General features: G+C 45.6%; 2 protein-coding genes across 2 annotated transcripts; one reads left to right on the top strand and one right to left on the bottom strand.

The window, feature by feature from the left end:
* Window positions 1–22: 22 nt before the first annotated feature.
* Window positions 23–1,219, top strand: LOC105833069 (39S ribosomal protein L18, mitochondrial). Its single transcript, XM_012674495.3, has 3 exons — window positions 23–359; window positions 527–640; window positions 722–1,219. The coding sequence occupies exons 1-3, from the start codon at window positions 166–168 to the stop codon at window positions 951–953; spliced, it is 540 nt and encodes a 179-aa protein (XP_012529949.1). The 5' UTR covers window positions 23–165; the 3' UTR covers window positions 954–1,219.
* LOC105833071 (protein Wnt-5b) lies at window positions 1,093–19,608 on the bottom strand. The gene is made up of 8 exons (XM_012674496.3): window positions 18,180–19,608; window positions 9,364–9,471; window positions 5,286–5,551; window positions 4,996–5,176; window positions 4,223–4,334; window positions 3,970–4,072; window positions 3,161–3,328; window positions 1,093–3,020 (listed from the first exon to the last, which is right to left on the bottom strand). Exons 2-8 carry the CDS (start codon window positions 9,453–9,455, stop codon window positions 2,833–2,835), a joined length of 1,110 nt encoding a protein of 369 aa, XP_012529950.1. The 5' UTR covers window positions 9,456–9,471; window positions 18,180–19,608; the 3' UTR covers window positions 1,093–2,832.
* Between the last annotated feature and the right edge of the window lie 1,150 nt (window positions 19,609–20,758).

The raw sequence follows: 20,758 nt of genomic DNA, 5'->3' as shown, positions 1-20,758 counted from the left end.
GGGAGAACCTAACCTAACCTAACCTAGAGGGAACGAAAAGTGCGAGGACACCTAGACCTACGTTCAAATAATAATCGTGTGGAAACAGGCTGAGACTCAAGTGTGATTTCGGGTGATCAACAGGTAATATCGTCGCGATCTGGCAAAGCGGCAGGAAAGACCAGGATGTACTCGGCGAACGTGCGCGCCGGTGTCGCTCTCCGCACGTTAAGCGTGCGAGGGTTGCACGGTAATGCGGAGTCGGTCGAAGTGTGCACGGAGATCGTGAACCGGAACCCGCGAAACTTGGAACGGCTGAGGATAGCGAGGAAGCCCAGCGGTTATCATCTCAACAAGCCCGGACATTCGTACTGGCACAAGTAAGGCAGTCTTTTCGAGATCCATTAGACAGCACAAACCCTCCAGAGAACATCCCTCACGGACGTGTTCTTTGGATATTGTATGCTTGAGTTATTAGACCTTCCAATGTGTATTCTTTTTATTGTGATAAATTTAATCGCAATGTCATGATTGTGTCAACTTACAGATTATTCTTGGTTAAGAAGCCACACTACATTATTGCGGAAGTCCGCCACTTTGAGAATGGACCGGTCGTTACAGTTTCCAGTAAGGAATGGGCATTGAAGAAGCAGCTATATCGGTACAGAGATTAAGATTTGAACTGTTATTAACTTTCTTATCTAACTTGTCCATCCTGTTAAATGTAATGCAAATGTTACAGGACGACTGATAGTTCAGCTTATATTAATATAGGACGAGTGTTGGCTCAGCGTTGCCTAGAGGCTGGAATCTGTGAAATGGAGATTGACAGCTCATTAATTGGAAGCAAATGTGAATTGTTCATTAAAGAATTGGGAAAGGGTAACATTATTCTGACTGAACCGTCAGTATACAAATATCCAAATCCTTGGGACAGGTATCGACCAGAAAAGCCATGGGATATCCATGAATAGTCTGCTTTGTTTCTGTATAGTAATGTGTGAACAGATTCTAAAAAGTAAAGTGACGAACAAAGTGTATGTCATGCAAATAATGTGTTTGATACACTTCTAAATGCACCTTGGTGGAAGTCAAATAAGGTAAAACTTGGTGGTTGATATGAGATATTTTATTATCTTAGCATCTATCCACTGTGAAATGCCGAATTTTGTACATTACATTATCTAGGAATAAAAATAAATAATTGTACAACTGTTAAATAAATGTCTAGTCTATTAGAGATGTTTAGCGCTGTGACTTAAATGCTATGTTGTTACCTAAGGCAAGTACATTTCGTCAGACATGTTCTGCGATGCAAATGGAATGTTGTTATATATATCTTACTGTAATGACTAATAGAAAATTTAAGTTAAGTTAGGTGTATACATATGCATATACAGAATGATACAAAAATAATTCTGAGAATTGGTAGATTTGCTCAGTGGGTATAAATATTAGTATATCAGTGCAAATTCCAGTTTATAAATCTGTACAATTATCAGAGATATTTTCGTGTCATTTTGTACATGTAAAATAAAAAAATAATTTTGGACTTCTTTCAGCATCATGAAATCACTTTTTTTCTTTCATTACGTTTACGTAGTGACATTCTATAATCGGATAGTTGATAATCGGATACTTTTACTAACGATATTTTTAAGTATCTCTTAAGTTTATACATTCTTAAGTAATCCACAATATTGCTCACTGTTGTACGCGCTATTTTGCAAACTGCTAAATTAAATCGCTTCCTCTGAGCAAATAAATAAAAATGCAATAAACACTTTAAATAATTTACGTTACAACTATTTTTTATATATTAAATAACTATTGTAACTATATTTAAACAGCGATATAATTACGGATTCAAAATAGTATGTGTGTGTAATCGTATGTATGTGTGTGCGTCATGCAGAATAATTATTCACATAAACAAAAAAATATATCTTTTAAATGTCTAAAAAACATTGTCATGCTTGAAATAATTGGATTTTTTCGAAAAGTTTTAAAAAGATATGAAATATTTTAAGATATTATTGAGATATTATTCAAATATTATTCAGAAGATTTCTTATATATTATTCAGATGATGATCTTAAAAATATATTTTAAGATGCCTTTCAGATATCTATAGATATTTTCTAAAAATTCTATAAAATTATCTTCAAAACAAAATTCCTTTAAACATCTTTCAGGCATTTAAACATTTTCTAAAAATATTGAAAATATCTTTAATAAGATATTTCGATGTTTCCTAAGTAGACGATTGGTAAATTCTTTTTAAAGGTGTAGGATAAAGCGATAAACAACGAGAAACATCTCGGTACATTAAATTGCGTACAAAAAACTGTTGAGCTACATGCATTAATTTAACATGAACTTTTACATGAAAGACTAATGCGATTTATTCCACTTGTCTTTGTTAAAAAAAATGATTTGCAAAACACTTAATTCCTACGAACACACAATCAAAGTTTTTTGATTTGCTTAAACTTTTTTGTAGGCCCCAAATAATTTAAGACACGATTTGATTTCTCTGATAAAATATAGATTACTTAATATTCTCATAAAATTTACCTTTAAGCGCTGAAAACCGGAAAACCTATCGCAGTAATAATATTACAAAACATTCATACACACGTACCACACATACACGCACATTTGCGGAAAAAAAGACAGACTTTATTAAAACTCATTTGCATAGATTTTAAATGAGAGAGAAGTATCATTTAATATTCATTGACTGTAAAATAATAATGCCGCCGTTACTAGAATACGACGTACTGTCAGCTGTATATACCTCCGACGATGCGAGAAGGAATTATGGAAAAGAAAGTCATAAATAGTGGCGCGCTATTTGCAAGTGTGTATATCGACATTGCTCACGCAGGTCTTGCACTCGACGAAGCAACACCAGTGAAACTTGCATTCGCATCTGTGCCTGACGGTCGACTTTTGCGTGTTGTAGCCCCTACCGCAACAAAGAAGGTTGCAGCCATCCATGCCGGACGACGTCCTATTGCATAATCTACCCTGGGTGCCTGTGTTATAAAATAAAATCCCTCCATAAGAACATCTTATAAGTATTCGGAAAGTAAATCTTAAAAATATCGCGCTACCGGCTTTTCCTAAATATAAATATTCGATTTTAAAAAATTTATACGAAAAAGATAGAACATACCTAATGAGCCCAAGGTGCCGTTTGGGAGACAGTAGTTAGGCGAGTCGTCCAGGTAGACCAGATCGTTCGCAGTGGGCACGGAGAATCTAGGATCGCGCATCGACAAGCGACCGCGCCGATTGACCTTGACCTCGGTTGCACCGTCGTACTTGTCCAGCAGAAAGTCACCTGAAAATGATGAAACGTCACGTTGCTCTTTTTTATACTATAGAAGAATTTTCCCTCGAACGATACAAATTATATAGTTAAATCGTAAAAACATCTAAAAAGCTTTAATAACATTATTTAAAAGGACAATAGACATGTATTTTATGCATATGCAATAGTTTTTCTGAGAAATCGTGTCAGCCAATTTAAAAAATGCGTTTCTAAATTCAGACAACGTAAAAATTATAATACGAAATTTTCTCTTACTCTTAGTAAATTTTACTAAAAAGTATAGTAAAATTTCTCGAGATCACACTCTACAATTACCAGATTTTGAGGATAAATTTTAAGAGAAAATTCTCTTCGTGTATTAAGCCATTTACAATTAGTCTTATCAAAATTTGTAGATATTTAAATCTGTACAAAGTAGATATGTATTATAAAAAAAAAACATGGAAGAATATGTGCAACATTTTTCATTAAAAAAGGTCACTTTTTTGCATCCTAAACTAATTAAAATACTTGGGATGACATTAAAATTGTAATCTTTAATGATCGCAGAAGCATCTAAAAAACATCCAGGAGGATTAATTTTTTTTTTTTTTAATTGTCCTCTAAATCTCCCATTTGGGGGTGAACAACGTTAATTTTTTTTTACCTACCGATTTCGCGAAACGATGCGAGCTGCTGCCAGCAGGTGATCAGGCTGCAGCTTCCGGAAACGCCGTGACATTTGCACGTCACCCTGGACCTTTTGATGACGGCCTGCGGGGGATGCGTGATCGGCGCGTATTAGTATTTCGTTAACGCGCTTTGGGTCAGCGAATTCGCACGTGGAAAATCGATACGCGACATTTAAAGAGGGAGAGAGAGACATTTCTCGCGTGCGCGCGCTAAGAAAAGAACGAACTTTACCCTGCGACCGGCCTCGTTGTTGTGCAGATTCATCAGGCTCCTGCCCTGCTCCCGGCTGCCCCTCTTGAAGCTGCGCTCCCGTTCCCGCACATCGACGAACGCCTGCGTGAATCTAAACGGACGGACCAGGTTCGCATTAACTCGGATAATTGAGCGTCTTTATCGTCCCGATCTCCGATTTTAAAGTGTCTCGTAAAAAAGAAAGAAATTGAGAGTAAATTATGTCGGTAATTATATTAATTATGTCATTACATTATATAATAAGATATTACATCAAGTGTAATTACACAAGCGGTGGCTGAAGGAGAAAGAGAGAGAGAGAAAAAAATTCCGCGATAATACATCTCGCCGGCGACTGTTATTATCATCAAAATATATGACGACGGTGGTCGTTATTATCTAGGTACGCGCGCAACTCTCGCGGGGCTTTTACGATCCACACGGTGGACCATCATTAATCAAATACCGAAGACCGGTTACACTGTGTTAATCAGATGTAGAGAGCTAGGAAAAAATGATCGCGCGCGTCGCGTCGCGCGTATCTTTTCGCACGACATCTTATTACCGACGAAAACACGCCTCAAACCAGTTTCCCCAGCCTCCCCGTCGCGGTGTGACGTTCGCAAAGGAAAAAAAAAAAGGGGGGGGGTAAAAGAAAGGAGGCAGGAGAAAAAGGCAAGTCCGCGTCCCGTATACCACGTCGAATCTCTAACTGTTATAGGACAGGCGGCTTACGCGCGCGAGATTACGCGCTCTGGACGCTATATACCTACTTGTAGCCGTATTCGAGATTATCGCCGCATCCGCCCCAGATCCAATCGCGCTTCAGGTCCTTGGGCCTGCTGCTCCTGGAGCAGCCGCACGACGACAGCTGGCCGTCCCGGCAGGAACGGCTGATGGAGTAGACCACTCCGGCGGCGGTGATCGCGTGAACGAACGCGGTTTCCCTGCTCGCTGCAGTAAGCGGCGAGTAACGGGCATGTCGTTTTCGATTAGCAAGGAACAGTAATGAAGGGGGTATATCGCTGTTTGGATTCCTGAACGTTAGCATTTCGCGCCGTACCTATTCTGAGTATCGGACCGAACACGGTCTCGTCGTGGACGGTGGAGCAGTTCCACCTTCTGTCCTTGAACTGATGCTGGCACTCCATGACGCCGTACTTGGCGCCCTTCGCCACGCTGAACATGTGGTCCACGGACAGCTGGCAGAGCTTCCCTTGGCCCTGGGACAGGCCCTTCAGGCCGACGCAGACCGTCGAGGCGCTCGCGTCAAACGGCTCCAGCGACTGTGTCGATTCCAGTTGCGGCAAGTGTCGCAGACCCAGATTTCTATCAAGTAGAGAATAACGCAAGGCATTACCCAGCGAGAAACAATAATGAATTCGACATCAATTCGACGTCGAATCGGCATCAAAATGATGATTTCGATGTCGAATCGATGTACTATTTCTCACTGGATAAGAACTCCCGTAACAATGCGTATTTTAAGGACGTGGTCGGACCTTTTTTTCTTTTCAGGAAAAAACGCGCGATCGGTCGCGCTTTATTAGTTGCAACTCCTAGAACCTTACGGAGGGGGGGTGGGGACGGAGGAGAACCTCATCATTTCGAGAGGCCGTTTCGAGAAGGGGACAGCGTCGACCCCCTCGTGACTCTTGGAGATTTGTTACGCCGATTATATAATAAATTCGGCGCGTCCGTGGGCGCGGAGCGGCCCTCGGATTTTCTCCTTAATGGCGCATTTGTGAGTCAACCGAGCGAGATGATGGAACGGCACCGTCAAAGACAGAAGCCGGGGGGGCCGGCAATCTGAAATTCGAAACGGACGGTCGTCTCGTCGCGAGCGAAGCCTCCGATGGCCGAGCTTCGAGTTTGCCGCGCGTCTCTTCCTCCTTTGCTCCCGCGAGATCGAGAGAAATCCCCGGGAAATTGTCGGCGAAATCCACCCCGGCCGATTCTTCCGTGGACTGCGACCTGGGGATTTGAACGCTCGCAGTTTCCACGCCAGCGACTCCGCGACAAACTACCTGTTAGCCAAACGGCCAATCTATTGAATGGATGCTGCACGTGCGATCTCCGCGCTGAGTCGCACGTTCGTTTTATCGCGGCAATATTTTAATAATTATATCCTACTTTCTAATCCTACTTTGAAATCGGTATGTTAGTCGTTAAAAAGTGAATAGTTTGATTGCAATGCTATACTTAGAAGTGATTCAATTCAATCAGTCATGCACTAATCTTTCAGTATATCAATTGATACCGTAACTGTAAGAGCAACTTCCCGTTGGAATATAATTTTTTGGAAGTTTAAAAAATTTCTATATAATTTTATGACTTTTTAGAACATTTCTCAGATTCTCTTTATAGAAATTTTAAAATACTTCAGAATTTACATATATGAAAAATTCTGAGAAGAGACGTAGATCTCAATATTTCTGAAGTGATTCAATACGTTAAAAAATTTTGAAAAAAAAATTGTCACCAGCTTGTACTCTTCTAAATCTGAATCAATAAAACTGGCTTGCTACATTCATAACTGTGATTATTCACTTACTTTCGGTAATTTTGATTACCGAATAAAAAATCGTATAAAAATTCTGACAAGTTTGTGAGAAAAGTTTTCACCAGGGCATTTTCACGTGTTACAAAATGGCAACGCAAATATTTAGAATGGTCATGACTCTGCAAGTCGTAGGCAACATGTCTGATCTGACAGAAAAAAAAAAGGAAAACGACACCCCAGACTTAAACATGTTGATACCCACTTGCACGCAAGGTATTTTTCCTTTGCGTCGAGCAGGTTTCACGCTATGCGATTTAAAAGAGTAATCTTTTCGATTATGTCTCGTAGTTTCAGGTCCCTGAGCTTCTGTCGCCCCGATCGCCTCCTGTCGTCCGGTCGCGACAACCTGCACGGCGACTCGGCGCAACCTGGACGAGCGTGACTCAGGTGAATACTCGGGACCGCCGCGGCGACGCGACGACGCGAGACCGCGCATCAACGGCGTTACCCGGCAATTTCTACGAAGCAACGATCGGAGGAAGGCTATCGTGATTTCGTCAAGCTATCGGTACATCAATTCCACTTTAGAAACTGAACATCTCATAAACACACAAGAGATAAAATTTACTAAGCGAAAGCAAATGGCCGCTTTCAAGAGGAGAAGGAATGTTCCCTAGCTTCTCAGGATCTTTCCTTGTCCGGTATCGGAAAACAAAATCCCGATATTTCCCGCCTTCGTCGTGGTCCAGCCGAAGTATCTCCGCGAGAGTCGGAGAGAAAGAGAGGAAAAAGTGAAAGAGAGAAGGGGAGAAAGAGGAGAGTCGTAAAAGCGCCCGCGCGAGCGTCTAGGGAGTGTAATAGACGACATTAATATTCTGGAACACGCTCCGGCGGCGATATATCATCGGCTTTACACTCCCCTAAAAACAATGGCGCGGACAAACCTCTCGCGGAGCGGCGAAGAGGTGGGGAGGAGGGGGGCGGTAGGGGGCACGCGCGGCGGAAGGAGCGATAATATTTCGACGGGCCACGCACCGGCCCACGCAACGCGCTCGCCGTCGCGTTCGTCGTTCGTGGGCCGTACGCGTTTTGCCGGGGACCGCAAAATAATGCCCCGCTGTCTCCCGAGAGATTGCGGCTACATCCGCAGCGACGGACGCGCGCGACTCGCGTATATACGGGGTGTCCCGAGGCGATCGCGACGAGGAAGTCCCGATGGGCTTTTGTACTCGCGCCGCGTAGTAATTGGGCGACTAGGAGTTGCACGCGACAAGAGGAATTAAGGCCTAACGCGGTACACGTCGGAAACGCGAGATGATTTCTGGGCCTACTGACTCCTCGCGCCTTCGTTACCGAGATTAGTCGGGAAGCGGTCGGAAAGGGGAGCAGCGGCTTCAGGGGAGCGCATTCCGATGAAAAAAAAGCCGGGCGGACGGTTAGGCTTGGAGGATTTCCTCGCGAGAGAGAAAGAGAGATAGAGGGTACGAGAGGTAAATTCGGCGCGAAGGAGGTCCGGACGGCAGACAAAGGCGCGCGGGCGTCCGGGACCATTCGGTGATTGGTCATGCTCACGCGGGGTAGAACACAGGGGCCGGAATGGCAATTCAGAGATTAGACACACTCCCGGGACGAACGCACGTGGGGAACGAGCTTTTCGTTCGCGGCGAGAGAGGGAGAGAGAGAGAGAGAGAGAGAGAGAGAGAGAGAGAGAGAGAGAGAGAGAGGAGATTTTCGGGGGTACGAAAGATACCTCGCTCGGATTCCCACGATGTTGGGCACAAAGGCCCATAAATCTGGAATCGCGTGAAGCATCACGTCGATTCGTTTCTTCGACTTCGACGACCAGTCGAATAAGCGGCTTAATCACGTCGGTCGATCGTCGCAATTATCGCTCTTCGGCCCGAGAGAGAGAGGAGAGATCGCCGATCGATTACGCATTTTCGCGTAGGTAATGGAAATGTATATAGTAATTCGCCGATTCGAAGCGAGATAACGTTAACTGCCGTGAAACGAGAGGAGAGCGGACTTTCGATTCGCTTTAATATACAACTTCTGAACGCGGTAACGAGTCCGAACGACACCGAGCCCGCAATCTCCTCTCTAACGAGGAATGTAAAGTAGCAGAAATTAATTTCGAGATAAGGCCAGACTGCTCGTCGGCCAGCTCGCTCGTTCGGTGAATCAATTTGCCTGTAAATTTATTTACATTCGCCGGCCTCCCTCGGCACTTCGCGATATATAGCCCGGGTACAATAGAATCTCAATTATCCGGGCCGATATCGGAGACCACCGGAGACGGCGGCCGGATCATCGAAAATTCAATGAAAAACAACGATGTCCGGATAATGGAGCTTTCACCGATAAGAATGATACGACACCCGGCCCCACCTCCGGCGCGGCGGTCGGTTCATCCTTCGATCGGCGATATGTAGGGCACCCTTTGTCCTTCCACGTCAGCCTATTTTAAGAGTCTAGACGCGCGAGCCTAATGAAAAAAAATTATCGCGTCCCGTCTAACTATAAATATACGCGCGTAAATCAGGTTAAAACCTTCGACCGCTCGATTAAAGAAAATGAAAGAGAAGAAAGCGAGGGGGGGGGGGGGGAATCGCGTCGAAAATACCGAAAAGATACTCACATCCAGGTGCCCGGTACCACCGTCGTGGCGGCGGCGGCGATCATCAGCGATCGCAGGATCACGAGGATTCCACCATAGCCGCGCGTCGTCATCCTTCTCCTTTCACCCCTGCAAGCAGCATCGAGGAGAAAATCAGTAATTTTGCATTACAAGTGTTACAAGTGCACGGAGCCGGAGGCACCGCGAATTAATCGCTTCATTAGGAGGAGGACCGCCGGCGCAGCCAGCCGTAAATCGTTCCTAGCCACCGCACGAAAGAGGAGCGGTGACCGCGGCACGGTGAAATCAAGGTCAGATCGATGCATCACACGGTGCACACCGCCGGCGGAAAAATCGAGTCTCGATTAAGCGCCGCGCTCTCGACGCTCGCGAAGCCTCGGAAATCGGGGGAAACCGGAGCGATTCGTGCGCGAGAAGCCAATCACGAAATAAAGAAGCTAAAACTCCAAGGATAATCTATCCAGTTCAATCATTTGTTCTGTAATTTATTAAGATTATTATTTCTGAGTAAATTTATGTACATACTACATATTTTTTTTAAGTAAGCAAAAATGAAAAAAAAAAGATTCTCGATCAATAACGAAAATTATTATATTTGAGGTCCATCTTCTCAAGATTAACAATATTGGTATTTTAATAATGTGTCTATTACTAAAATATTACTAAAAATTAAAAAGTTTGCAGTATTTTTTATTACATTATACTATCTCCGTAAAATTTGAATAACCCTCTTGTTACCTTAAAGGTTATTTAGTGTTTTGTTTAATCTTGACTCTCATGAATAAAATCGCGTGTTACAGTGCTTATTTGTAAATTCGACGAGAAAGTAGCATTAGGAATTCCAAAACATTCTGGATAATAAAGGACATACACGAACTGAGGCCAGCGACACACGAGACCTGTTCTCTAGATGCCAAACCTTTTTTTAGGGAGAGGCTGGAGACCGCTATTTGGCCAGGTGTTAGCAGTATCTCAAGGAGAAGAAATGTGCCGGGTCGCTCTCTCGTGTCGGATCGTATGTGCATACGGAGTGTTAATTAAGAATTTGATAACTGATGATAAAATATAATTTGATGAAGCGTAATAAAACATGCTAGCTGCGCTCTCTTCGATCGTTCACCGCGTATTATAAAGGAGAAGATTGTTCCCTCTCTCTCACGTTCTAGTATTTGAAACAAGATGGCAAGATGATCAGGAAGAGTCTACATCTACGCCAGATCAATTCATTAAGGATACATTTTTAGTTATTTAGAATGAAAGCTCTGTGATCGTGTTTGATTTTGCCCAGGCTCAATGTATATACGTGGGTACATATATCGCGACGAGAGGACAGAGAGCCTCGCACTTTCACACGGCGATCGTGCACGGCCCGGGCCCTCATCGTAGCCCCCTTCAGATAAAAACGCGTGTTCAGGCGAAGACGCGACAGCGAGGACGCGGGACCGAACTGATAGACCCAGCGAGTCGTAACTCAATGCCCGCCGGCTGATATCAACAGTTTGTGGAACGTGTGAGTGTGCGACATCGCGTACGCAAGGTGTAACGTCTCGACCGGCGAGAACGAGGCGGTGTACCATGACCGTCCCATGACTCGGTTGTCCTTTCGTCCCGAGGTCAGCCCGCGGCGAGGCTGGCTCCGCTGCCCACGGGGGACAGTGACGTAGCGCGAAGCTGAGCTGAAGCTGCGTGGCCAGTTGGGTCGGAGCGTCAAGTACCGGGTACGACCGCGTTATGTAAATAAACCGCGTCGAGCCCTTTAAGGTGACTGTGACGGTGCGGGGTGACATGGCGGCGCGAAGTTTCGTCACTCCTCCGAGATCTAATCATTAGTTCAACGAGCGTCCCAAACGTTTCGAGACCTCCAATTCGGTGGATCCCTGTCGTCCACGCGCGGCGCGTGTCCTCCTGCGAGATCATTTTCGCGCGGAATTCTCTATACGGGGAGATGTTCGTTTGCTCGGTCCTTACCGAGGAGTTGCAGTTTTCGGACTTCTACCACGTAGCCGTGACCATAGAGAGAATGAAGAACCAAGAACAAGAATTAATCATGTATTGAAGAATCAGCGAGTGCTCAGTATGATATAATGTGATTGGTTCTTGCCCTTAGTTCTTCATCCTCTCCATGATCACGGCTATGGCCCATTTCTACCAACGTAGATTAACTTTAATTTACTTGTTATCTCATTCTAGTTCCAAAAATTAGAAAGAGATAAAGAGTAAGTTAATCCGAGATTAAAGTTAATCTACATTAGTAGAAATGGGCTTATGTGGTAGAAGTCCAAAAACTCTGCCTTATCATCCGCTTTCTTTCTTAGCGGACCGCATAGTTCTCGCCATAAGGTAGCACGGTGACCGTACATCCCTGTGCCGCGAGAAACTGGTATAGTACACACGTACGCAGGTGTGTATGCGCACACACATACATACGCATGTGTGTGTGTCGCTTATACAGGCATACCGCCGTCTATCTAGCCCACGCGATCGGCCCGGCGATATTAGCCGGCGCATAAAACGCATTCGCGATCACAGCGGGAATGTAAACGGCCGCGCAGCACTTTGGCGTACGCGAGCGTCCCCCCGCCGGATTATCAGCGGTAAAGTATCTAGGCGCGCTACGTGGAGGTTGGAGGCTCGCGAGGACTGAACAAGACATGACCGGGCGATATAGAATAGGCAATAAGCGCGCCGTTGCGTCTGCTTGCGGAACGAGCCAATTGTCGATTCCGTATGGCCGCGTCGTACGCACGGGCATATAGTTATAATGAGTATAGCGGAGGAGAGAGAGAGAAAGAGAGCGAGCGAGAGAATCTCAAATCTAATATTAGGTGCACGTGCATAACGACGCACTTTGCGCTCGGCTACTCGAGTAGTCGCGCTTGCATAATCTCCTCGCGACAGAAGCCGGTAACGCGCTGCCGCCGAATCATAAAGTGCGATCGTAATGATTGCGGGGGCGATTAAAACGGGTCCGTGTTCGTAGACACAGAAAAATATCAATTCTGTATTGCCAAGAAGAGCAATTATTCGATTAACATTTTTTTTTTCTTCTGATAACGGTAATCATCAGCAAAGAATATCTTCTTCATAACTATCTTAAAATATACTTGTCGCAAATTTCAGAAAGACTCATTCCTTCATACATTCCTTCGGAGAATATGATAAAGTTGAAGCGAAGCAAAATATATAAGTAAATCCAATTTCTTAGTTAATGTTGTAGATTAATATTCAGAATAGAATTTTGAATAAATTTTATGCTTATGACAAACTTACAATTCGCAAGTACATAAACTTGTGAATCATTTGGAATATAAGTGATGTTGATAGCAAATATTACTCAATAAATAAATAATGATCAAATTTTTAAACTATTCATTAAGACGATATTTTTTGCAAAGATAACTGTTACTTAAAAAGAAAAAAACGAAAAAAATGAGTAACTTCTTTTCTTAACTAGGAATATTTGTCTGTGCAAAGTAACGATTTGTTCTTAAATCGCGCGTCAACGTGACAGATCCTTCGCGAAGAATTTGCAAAAGAACAAAGAAAAAATTAACGAGAGGGATTCGGACTCAAGATTCGGTTCTTTTATCTTCTTATCTATCTCGAATTTCTGGCTTGTAAATAACACGATATTAATCGTAGAATCACGTTTAAAATGAGTTCTTAATGAATTGCTTCTAATGAATGCTAACTTTATTGCGCACTATTGGCCTATCGTGATAATTAACGTTATCTTAAACGTTTTTCCAATAGCAAATTAATTTATCCGACATGATGATAGAACAGATAAAATGCCGATTCGCGTTGCATGAAAATCGCGGGAAATCGCGAGAAGGAGGGAGAAAGAGAAAGAGAAAGAGAGAAAGAGAGAGAGAGAGCAAATTCGCGTCTTCGCGTTTATGGATCTCGGGGGACATGGAAGGTGGATTAGAGTCGTCGATACAGGCCGTTAATTGTATATTCAGCAGATAAGACAGCGCGCGCGAGAGAGGAAGGCGTTCGAGGGCCCGAGGGCATCAAACGGTCCTCCCGAGAGGAGGGGATAAGGGGAGGGGGAGCAATAGGCTCTAGATTTTCACGGAGCGCGCCAAGACGACGACTCGAGCCCTCTTAACGAAGCTGGGAAGCTAAGGACGGAGTGTACACACACTTGAGGTGCGCGTACGCGGAGGAAAACGAGAGAGCGGCGGCCGAGAGGGACGACGGTGGGAGGGCGAGGAGGGAGACAGGGGATGCAGAAGGGGCCCCGTAGGAAGGAGGGGGAGGGGAAAGGGCACGGGGAAGATCGGGGGCGGAGGAGTACGCGAGTACAGCGGAGACCGGTCGACGACGATTGTCAATATACATGCCTGCACGAGGATACGCCTCGCCAGAACAATTTAATAGAAGGAAAAACCAGTCGGCTGCGGAAACACACAAACTCCGCGCTCGATGAGAAGAGATCGCTCCTTTCGGGATGGGAGGCTTCGCATAATCCAAGGACCTGTAATGCGACGCGTACACAAACGCGTGCTGTTTTGCAGAAACCGATCGTGAGTTCGTGGAAGTACGGGGTGTTTTTAAAGTCGGATAGCTAAAATATTAGATGTTAAAACGTTTAAAAATTCGATTCGCCGGTTCGTTACGAATTAGATGAATGGATGTTAATTTCTTGAAATTTTTCAAGAGCAGAAGCAGCGCTGTGAAGCGTCCGACAAGAAAAAGGGGGAGACAGAAAAAAAAAAAAACATTCGAGGACACAAGGTCGCTATTTGGTAAAACCGATCGAGCGGGCGAAAGCGACCGCGGCGAGTGGAGAGTACTCGGAAAGATTGCAACGACGCTGAAGAGTAATTACGTACATCAAGAGGGAGAGAGCCCCTTTTTACAGGCACGTGAAAGGAACACAAAAGGCCCTCGTCGGACATTGTAATCGTTGATTACGCTCACTGTACGGTACGTGCGTAGGTATCCGGCCAACTCCATCCGTCCAATCGTAACTCATAACTTTTACGACGCTTTCGTGAAGGTACCTTATTAACATTCAGCCGCACTAATTTATCCTCCGGAGAACTGACTTTTAATTGGGCGGTATCGGCGTAACGACGTCGTACCTTCTCCCTTTGAATCGTAACGCACGTGACTGTAAACAATACTCGCGGGGGGGGGGGGGAGGAACTCACGGGATTTTCTGACTGAATCGGGTTTATATGTGACCGGTGTGGTATACCCGACCCCGACCCGACCGAACCCACGGGGCGCGGTTAAGTTTTCCCATTAATGCACGATAATAGCGAGCCGAATGAAATAAGACCCGCCGGGCGATCGTGAGAGAAGACGGAAATTGTTTCCGCGAGGGACTGTCAACTCGTCGACCCGCCAAGTCTCTCCCCTCCCCCCCCCCTTTCTCCTCTTCGTCCCTCGCGCGATCGAGGGTTCAGGACAATCGCGACCCGACCCGAAGAGTAATGGCGCGCACGGTGCCGATCCAGTTGTCGATCACCGTCGACGTATTACGTCCGGATCGTTCGTTATACCCGCTGCGTCTCTAAACGTCTCACCGCGAAATGAATCCTCCGGTGATTACACCTCCGGGGCCAGTTCAATGCCAGGTTCATCGTACGGCCCCGTCGGTCTCCCGCACGTGAGTACATACACGCGGGGCGGCGGCGCATGTAATCATCGTCGATGATGATGCGTCGCGCGAATTATAATATCCGGTTCTTTTTTTTTCTCTCTCTCTCTCTCCTACCAGGCGAACATTTCCGCGGCGCGACGCGGTTAATGACGGCGCGATCGTAAAACGCGAACAGTTTTAAAACGTGCTTTTCACCTCGTTTAAAAGGCGTCGACGACATCGCGGGCGCGGAACGAGCGGACATTGCGACGCGATATTATTCACCCGATAACGACCGTCGCCGTCATTAAACGTAACAACAGTCTCTCGGGAGACTGGCCGAGGAATTAAGCTCCCTCCTATTTTCGCGTCGCGCGATCCTACTAGGTTTCCGATTGCCCGGACTATATCTTGACGGCGACGATTAAGGTGAAAAAGAGATTCGAGAATAATTAAACAGCAACTGGAATAAGACCGCCGATGTTTATGACACAATTAAAATCAAGAAAAGAAATTGGGAAATGTGCATAAAATTACATAAGAATTATTATTTGACCTAAAGTTTTTCTAAGACAAAAGTTCAGTTTTTGTCATAAAACTTGAAATATTACAGATAAGCGTTCTAAGACGCATTCTTTAATCATCTCTTATAAAAAATTAGGACAACTTTGATATGCAACTATCGAAAACTTAATTTATCAGCAGTTATATCATGTTTTTAAGATGAATTATACCAATAAAAAACTTTATACTATCTACTCTCTACTACAAAAAAGTAAAATACTTATTATCTTACATAAAAAAACCTCTTAGAAATCCTTGCATTTTTTGTCTGCGTATCAAAAAGGATTAAATATATGGTCACTCAAAAGTAGGACAATCAAGTTTGAACATAGAATACGAGAGCTAAGCACTTGTATTTTGGTGCATACATCGCCTTTTATTATCCTTATACATTACGAAATAGCAACTAAACCCTTTACACTCCCAGTAATCATTTTACGTAGATCATAAGGACAGATCGTAGAATCGCTCCCACACACACTTTTGCATAACGCAAAACGTATGTACATAAGCAAATTGATTGGTCCATAAGCAAAGTGCATAAGAAATTCAACCAATCGAATTCCTTATGCATTTACATTATGCAAAAGTCTGTGCGGGGGCCCTAATACATCGCTGCTTCTACTCACACATTGACAAATGGATTCAACTCACGAGGGTTTCGTTGACATCTTACAGTAAAAAAAAAAAAAAAATTGAAATCACAACATAATACTAATGCAGCATAAAGGCTCATGAAACAGAGTGGTTTGTAAGCAAATTATCTTCGCCTCTTCTACTTTTCCTGATTTCCACGGCGTAAATCCGGCGTTCCACCCTACGTTCCATGAGAAATGCAGATTTCTACGGTCTACGGAAGTGAGATCAATGACGGTTCCTGGAGCGTGCCTATTGTTCGTGACGGTCACAAAAGTGGAGCAAAGCCGAGGCATAACGGAATAGTCATTTACGAGATGAACTCCGGGCGAGTCGCGGCGAGCCGTTAAAAGCGGGGAGGGATCTCGCCTATTAATCCGCCGAGACATCGGTAAATCATTGCCGGTCCAGCGGCGATCGGGCGGAAATTCTCGACGCGGTTCGATTCCCCGGTATCTCGAGTCGAAGCCACGCGGTCGTTTACGATATCTCTTTCCGCGGCGATATCTCCGCGGGAATCTGTACACAAAGTAATCTTTGTCCGAGCGCGCGAGAAGCACGTTTTTCTTTTTTTTTCTCCTCCCCCCCCCCCCCGTCAATTACGTACTCCGGGTGAAATCAAACGAGGGGGATCGCGCCTTTGCCTCGGGATCGCGGAGACACGGGAGAGACTCGATTTTGAGCGAGAAAGTTCCGCGTGCGGAAATGTTTCTTAGAAAGTTACGATTTATATGCATTGCGCCGGCAACGAAACGTTACAGGAACGCACGCGGGAACACCGAAAGATAATATAATCCTTCTCCAGCGTATACACAACGAAGTTTATATTCTTCCGAGGCGCGAGCTCATTTCGGAACGGACCGATTTCGGAGCGGCCCCGCCGGACGCCCCGAGGGGGCAGAGATGCGACCGCAGATTAACTTATTTAAAATTTAGAATCACGCCCGCGAACAATGGAACCGTGGAAAGTGAAAGGGTCGGGGGGGGGGGGGGGGAGGCGTCCTTAAAGTCCCGCATCTCGCAACGTGCGGCAACGGGCGAGCGATCGCGCCCGATGAAAGCTTATCTCGACGGCCGCCTTTGTCGGAGTATCGGACCGCCACCGTACACCGTCATCGTCGTATACCATATCGACCGCCCGCTAACGAGATCCTGTTACGACGGTTGACAGCGCGTCCGAACGTGTGTGTCTCGATCCGCGAGGCCACGATTCGTTCGCGCGCGCTCCGACGGGAGAACCTTGTTATAATTTCTTATTACGCAGAGACCACCGAGTCGTCGCAATGACGAACGATGAAATGTAAGACGATCGCATAACTGCAAAGAAGAAATTGACGTTTTATCCTTGCATCGCGCGGGGAGGGTGTGTTTGGGGCTTTCTGAACTAAAATTTTAAACGTTTAGCTTAAGTGAGAGACCGTGTGTTTCAAGACCGACGAAATTGTCGGCGCGCAGTTTATTTGTGCAAATGTTTCATTGTAAAGACAGTTCTGTCGTTGTAACTTGAACAACAAATTGTACATAATGTCAAGTAATGCAAACAATACATAAAGTTACGCATACGTTTCGACTCACAATTCGAGTCCTCTCCAGTGCTATTTGAACGCAATAATCATGGAGTCTAGAAATATCCAATTAATTTAAAAAATTATATTCAGCACCGAGATTCGCTGCAGACCGAATGAACAAACTCAACTTTATCGATATGTTTAAAAAAACATTCGTCGAAGAATAAACTTGCCGTTATTGTAAACGGTTAAGATTTATTTTAATCCTTTATGTAAATGCTCGGACGTAAAATGAAGAAGAATTACATCCGCTGTATGCAAGTTATTAGAAACTTTTACATTTCGTAATTAGATTTCGTAATTATTGGACGCTTTTACGTCCCGACGCTAAAACGTTTATTATCTTGCGAATAGCAGTAGTCGCCGTAGCGTTCGTCACGACGAATCGTTCATTACGACAAGTTCACTCGCTGGGGTAAGCTCACGGCAAGTTTAATTGAATAATTACTCACCGGGACGGAGCAAGTCACCGCAAGTCGTTAAGTATCAGAGATAATTGCGCCTTGGCTCGACTCGCCAGAGAGATAATCCCGTATCGCTCGCTCTCGTCCTTCCGCGATGATAATATCTTGCGATCTTGCCCTCTCCTTATCGAGAATCCCCGCGACGACGGGCCCTCGTCCTCTGAATCAACGACAGTCCTCCACAGGTCGGAAACGTTCCTCTTCTCCTTCCGCGCGCGACGCGATCGCTCGTTTCACGTCTCATTTTGCGGTCCACAACATCCACCGGGTCGCATAATTGGTTCGGCCCGATCTCTCTCTCTCTCTCTCTCTCTCTCTCCCTTGAATCTCGTGCGCAGAAGATCGGGCGCTGCTCGGCGCGGCGCGGCCGGAGGAGTGAGATTTCTTCTCGGAGCGAAACCTGATCGCCTGGGCGGCGAGCGCGCGCGAGATTGCGATCTTGACGGAATAATTTCCGCCGAACTCTTTTTCTCGCCGTCGCGCCGCGAGCGAACCCGGTAAACCGGAGTCGCGCGACTGCCACGGAGCCCGCGACGGAGGATCGACACGTCGCTCGATCGCGCCCCCGATCTTTAATGCCGTCGCGTTAATTGCGGAGCTTACGACGTTACAGCTTGTATCTCGTACACCACGTTCCGCCCGGGTGCGCCTGCAGTGGACGCCGGTCGTTCCGCTGGAGTAGAACCTGTCGTCCGATCGAACGTCCGAGATAAAGGCCAGCTACCGTGATGCATTATTCGTCGACGATCCTTTGAGCGTTCCTTTTTGTGTGCGTCGCATAAAGGTCCTCGGATTATTCATTGAAACCCACGGGGTTGGGTCACCGTGTCATTTTCTTTTCCGCCCGAGCGAGCAGCAAGGTTGACGTCGCCCACGGTGATGCCCGCTCCTGTGGAAGAACCCAGAGATTCCGCACAAACTTGAAGACCGTTAGATCTCTATCCAGGACTGGCGCATCGCCTTTTCTGGAGGATCGCGAGTACCACTCTTCGGTGGGAACCAACGGCGCTCCTCGGATCAAAGAGAGCGACTTTGCCGGATGAAGAAGCCTGGTCCCGGGGGAAATCGAGCTCCCGGATGACGAAAGAATAGGAAAAAACAGAGTCTCGCGGCACCTTTCACTGAAGGGGGCACTTCCGACCGAGTCCTGCGGCGTCCTCGTATTTCGCGGTAAGATGACGATGAAGGAGAAGAAGAAGAAGAAGAAACGTTAGGGGGGGGGGGACAAAAGACGTTCCTGACAACGGGCTCTTCCTCGGCGGGGTACGCGGAAGTGACCTCGTTGGAGAACGCCCGCTCCTCCTCGTGGTGCTATCCGAGGGTACTGGGAACGCTGCGAAACCGACCGGCGCGGCGTGTTGGTACAGAATGATCGCGGCAGGGTCCACGGGAGCCTATGGTCCCTCTCTTTTCGCTCTCCCTCCCGCTCCTCCCCTTCGCTCTAGCTATCTCTCTCTGGTCGCCGCGTACCCCTTCTCTGTCTCTTCGACCACCGCTTCTCTCCCTCTCTCTCTCTCCCTCCCCTTGTCCTCGCTCTCGTTCTCATTCTCTCTCTCTCTCTCTTTCTCTCGCTCGCTCTCTCACTCTCATCGTAGGCCCGCGGCTCTTTCTCCCGGAGAGGGAACCCCTCGATGGTCGCACGAAACCCGCCGGCTGCTTCTCTCCCCTGCTGCTTTTCTGCCTTTCCGTTCATCTCTCTCCCGTCGCTCCGTTCCCGTATTTTTTCACTCTCTCTCTCTTTGCCTTTCTCGTTTTCTTCCTTCTCCCTTTGCCGCACGGTGGCTGGTTCATTGGTTTCATCGGTGCACCGGCCCGGGCTCTCCGTATTCTTTTCTCTAATTATACCGTTACGTGCAATCGCCCGTGTCAATTAGCAGCTCCTTTCTTTCGTTTCTCTTCTGCGCGCCTCTTTTTTTTTCTTCTCTCGTCATTCTAGCTGGAGACCCGACGTGGCGTGCAACCCCTTCGAAGGGATCGTTGCGAGAGGGAAGGGAGAAAGAGGAGAGCGAGGGGTAGCGGCGCGCGCGATCGGACCCGCCAATTAATCCTCCATATCCTTCGAACCACTCGTGTAACAAAACCGCCGTTCGAACAGCGATACCCGAAAATCCTAAACATTTCTTTGGATCGATCGAGATTAATGCGTGTCACAGAAGTATACAATATCCAAAATGTGTAACATAACTTGATATAAATTCGAAACATACGAAATATAACACACAAGACACATAAGTATTTAATATAATTTAATATAATTATTTTGAAAGTTTCATAAACAAAGTTTTAAAAGTGTAATATACATATACATATGTAAGAAATCTTCTTTCTTTCTGAGTCCATCAAACAAATCGGTTTCAAAATTAAGAAATATCGTGTTAATTCTTTTTAATTCTCTCAAGATTTTTCGGAAACGTAAGATGCAGTCAGAATTTTATTCTTTCATCTGAGAATTTGATTTATTTTCAAAAAAGAGCTTAAAAAGCTTTAAAGAACATCTCATTATTATCTCCATTTGGCAAGGCGTCCAATCGCTTGGAACAAAGATATTGGAAGCTTTCTAGCAAGAG

This window comes from Monomorium pharaonis, chromosome 3 (genome assembly GCF_013373865.1).
Source record: "Monomorium pharaonis isolate MP-MQ-018 chromosome 3, ASM1337386v2, whole genome shotgun sequence".
NCBI lineage: Eukaryota > Metazoa > Arthropoda > Insecta > Hymenoptera > Formicidae > Monomorium > Monomorium pharaonis.
The sequence above is the reverse complement of the archived record's forward strand: the minus strand, read 5'-3'. Positions and strand labels throughout refer to the sequence as shown.

Coding starts and splice junctions, on each gene's coding strand:
- LOC105833069 (XM_012674495.3), top strand. CDS start 166: ATGTACTCGGCGAACGTGCGCGCCGGTGTCGCTCTCCGCACGTTAAGC. Junction 360..526: donor GGACATTCGTACTGGCACAA/GTAAGGCAGTCT, acceptor GTCAACTTACAG/ATTATTCTTGGTTAAGAAGC. Junction 641..721: donor TTGAAGAAGCAGCTATATCG/GTACAGAGATTA, acceptor CAAATGTTACAG/GACGACTGATAGTTCAGCTT.
- LOC105833071 (XM_012674496.3), bottom strand. CDS start 9,455: ATGACGACGCGCGGCTATGGTGGAATCCTCGTGATCCTGCGATCGCTG. Junction 5,552..9,363: donor GTGGTACCGGGCACCTGGAT/GTGAGTATCTTT, acceptor TCTACTTGATAG/AAATCTGGGTCTGCGACACT. Junction 3,329..3,969: donor CGCATCGTTTCGCGAAATCG/GTAGGTAAAAAA, acceptor CATCATTTTCAG/GTGACTTTCTGCTGGACAAG.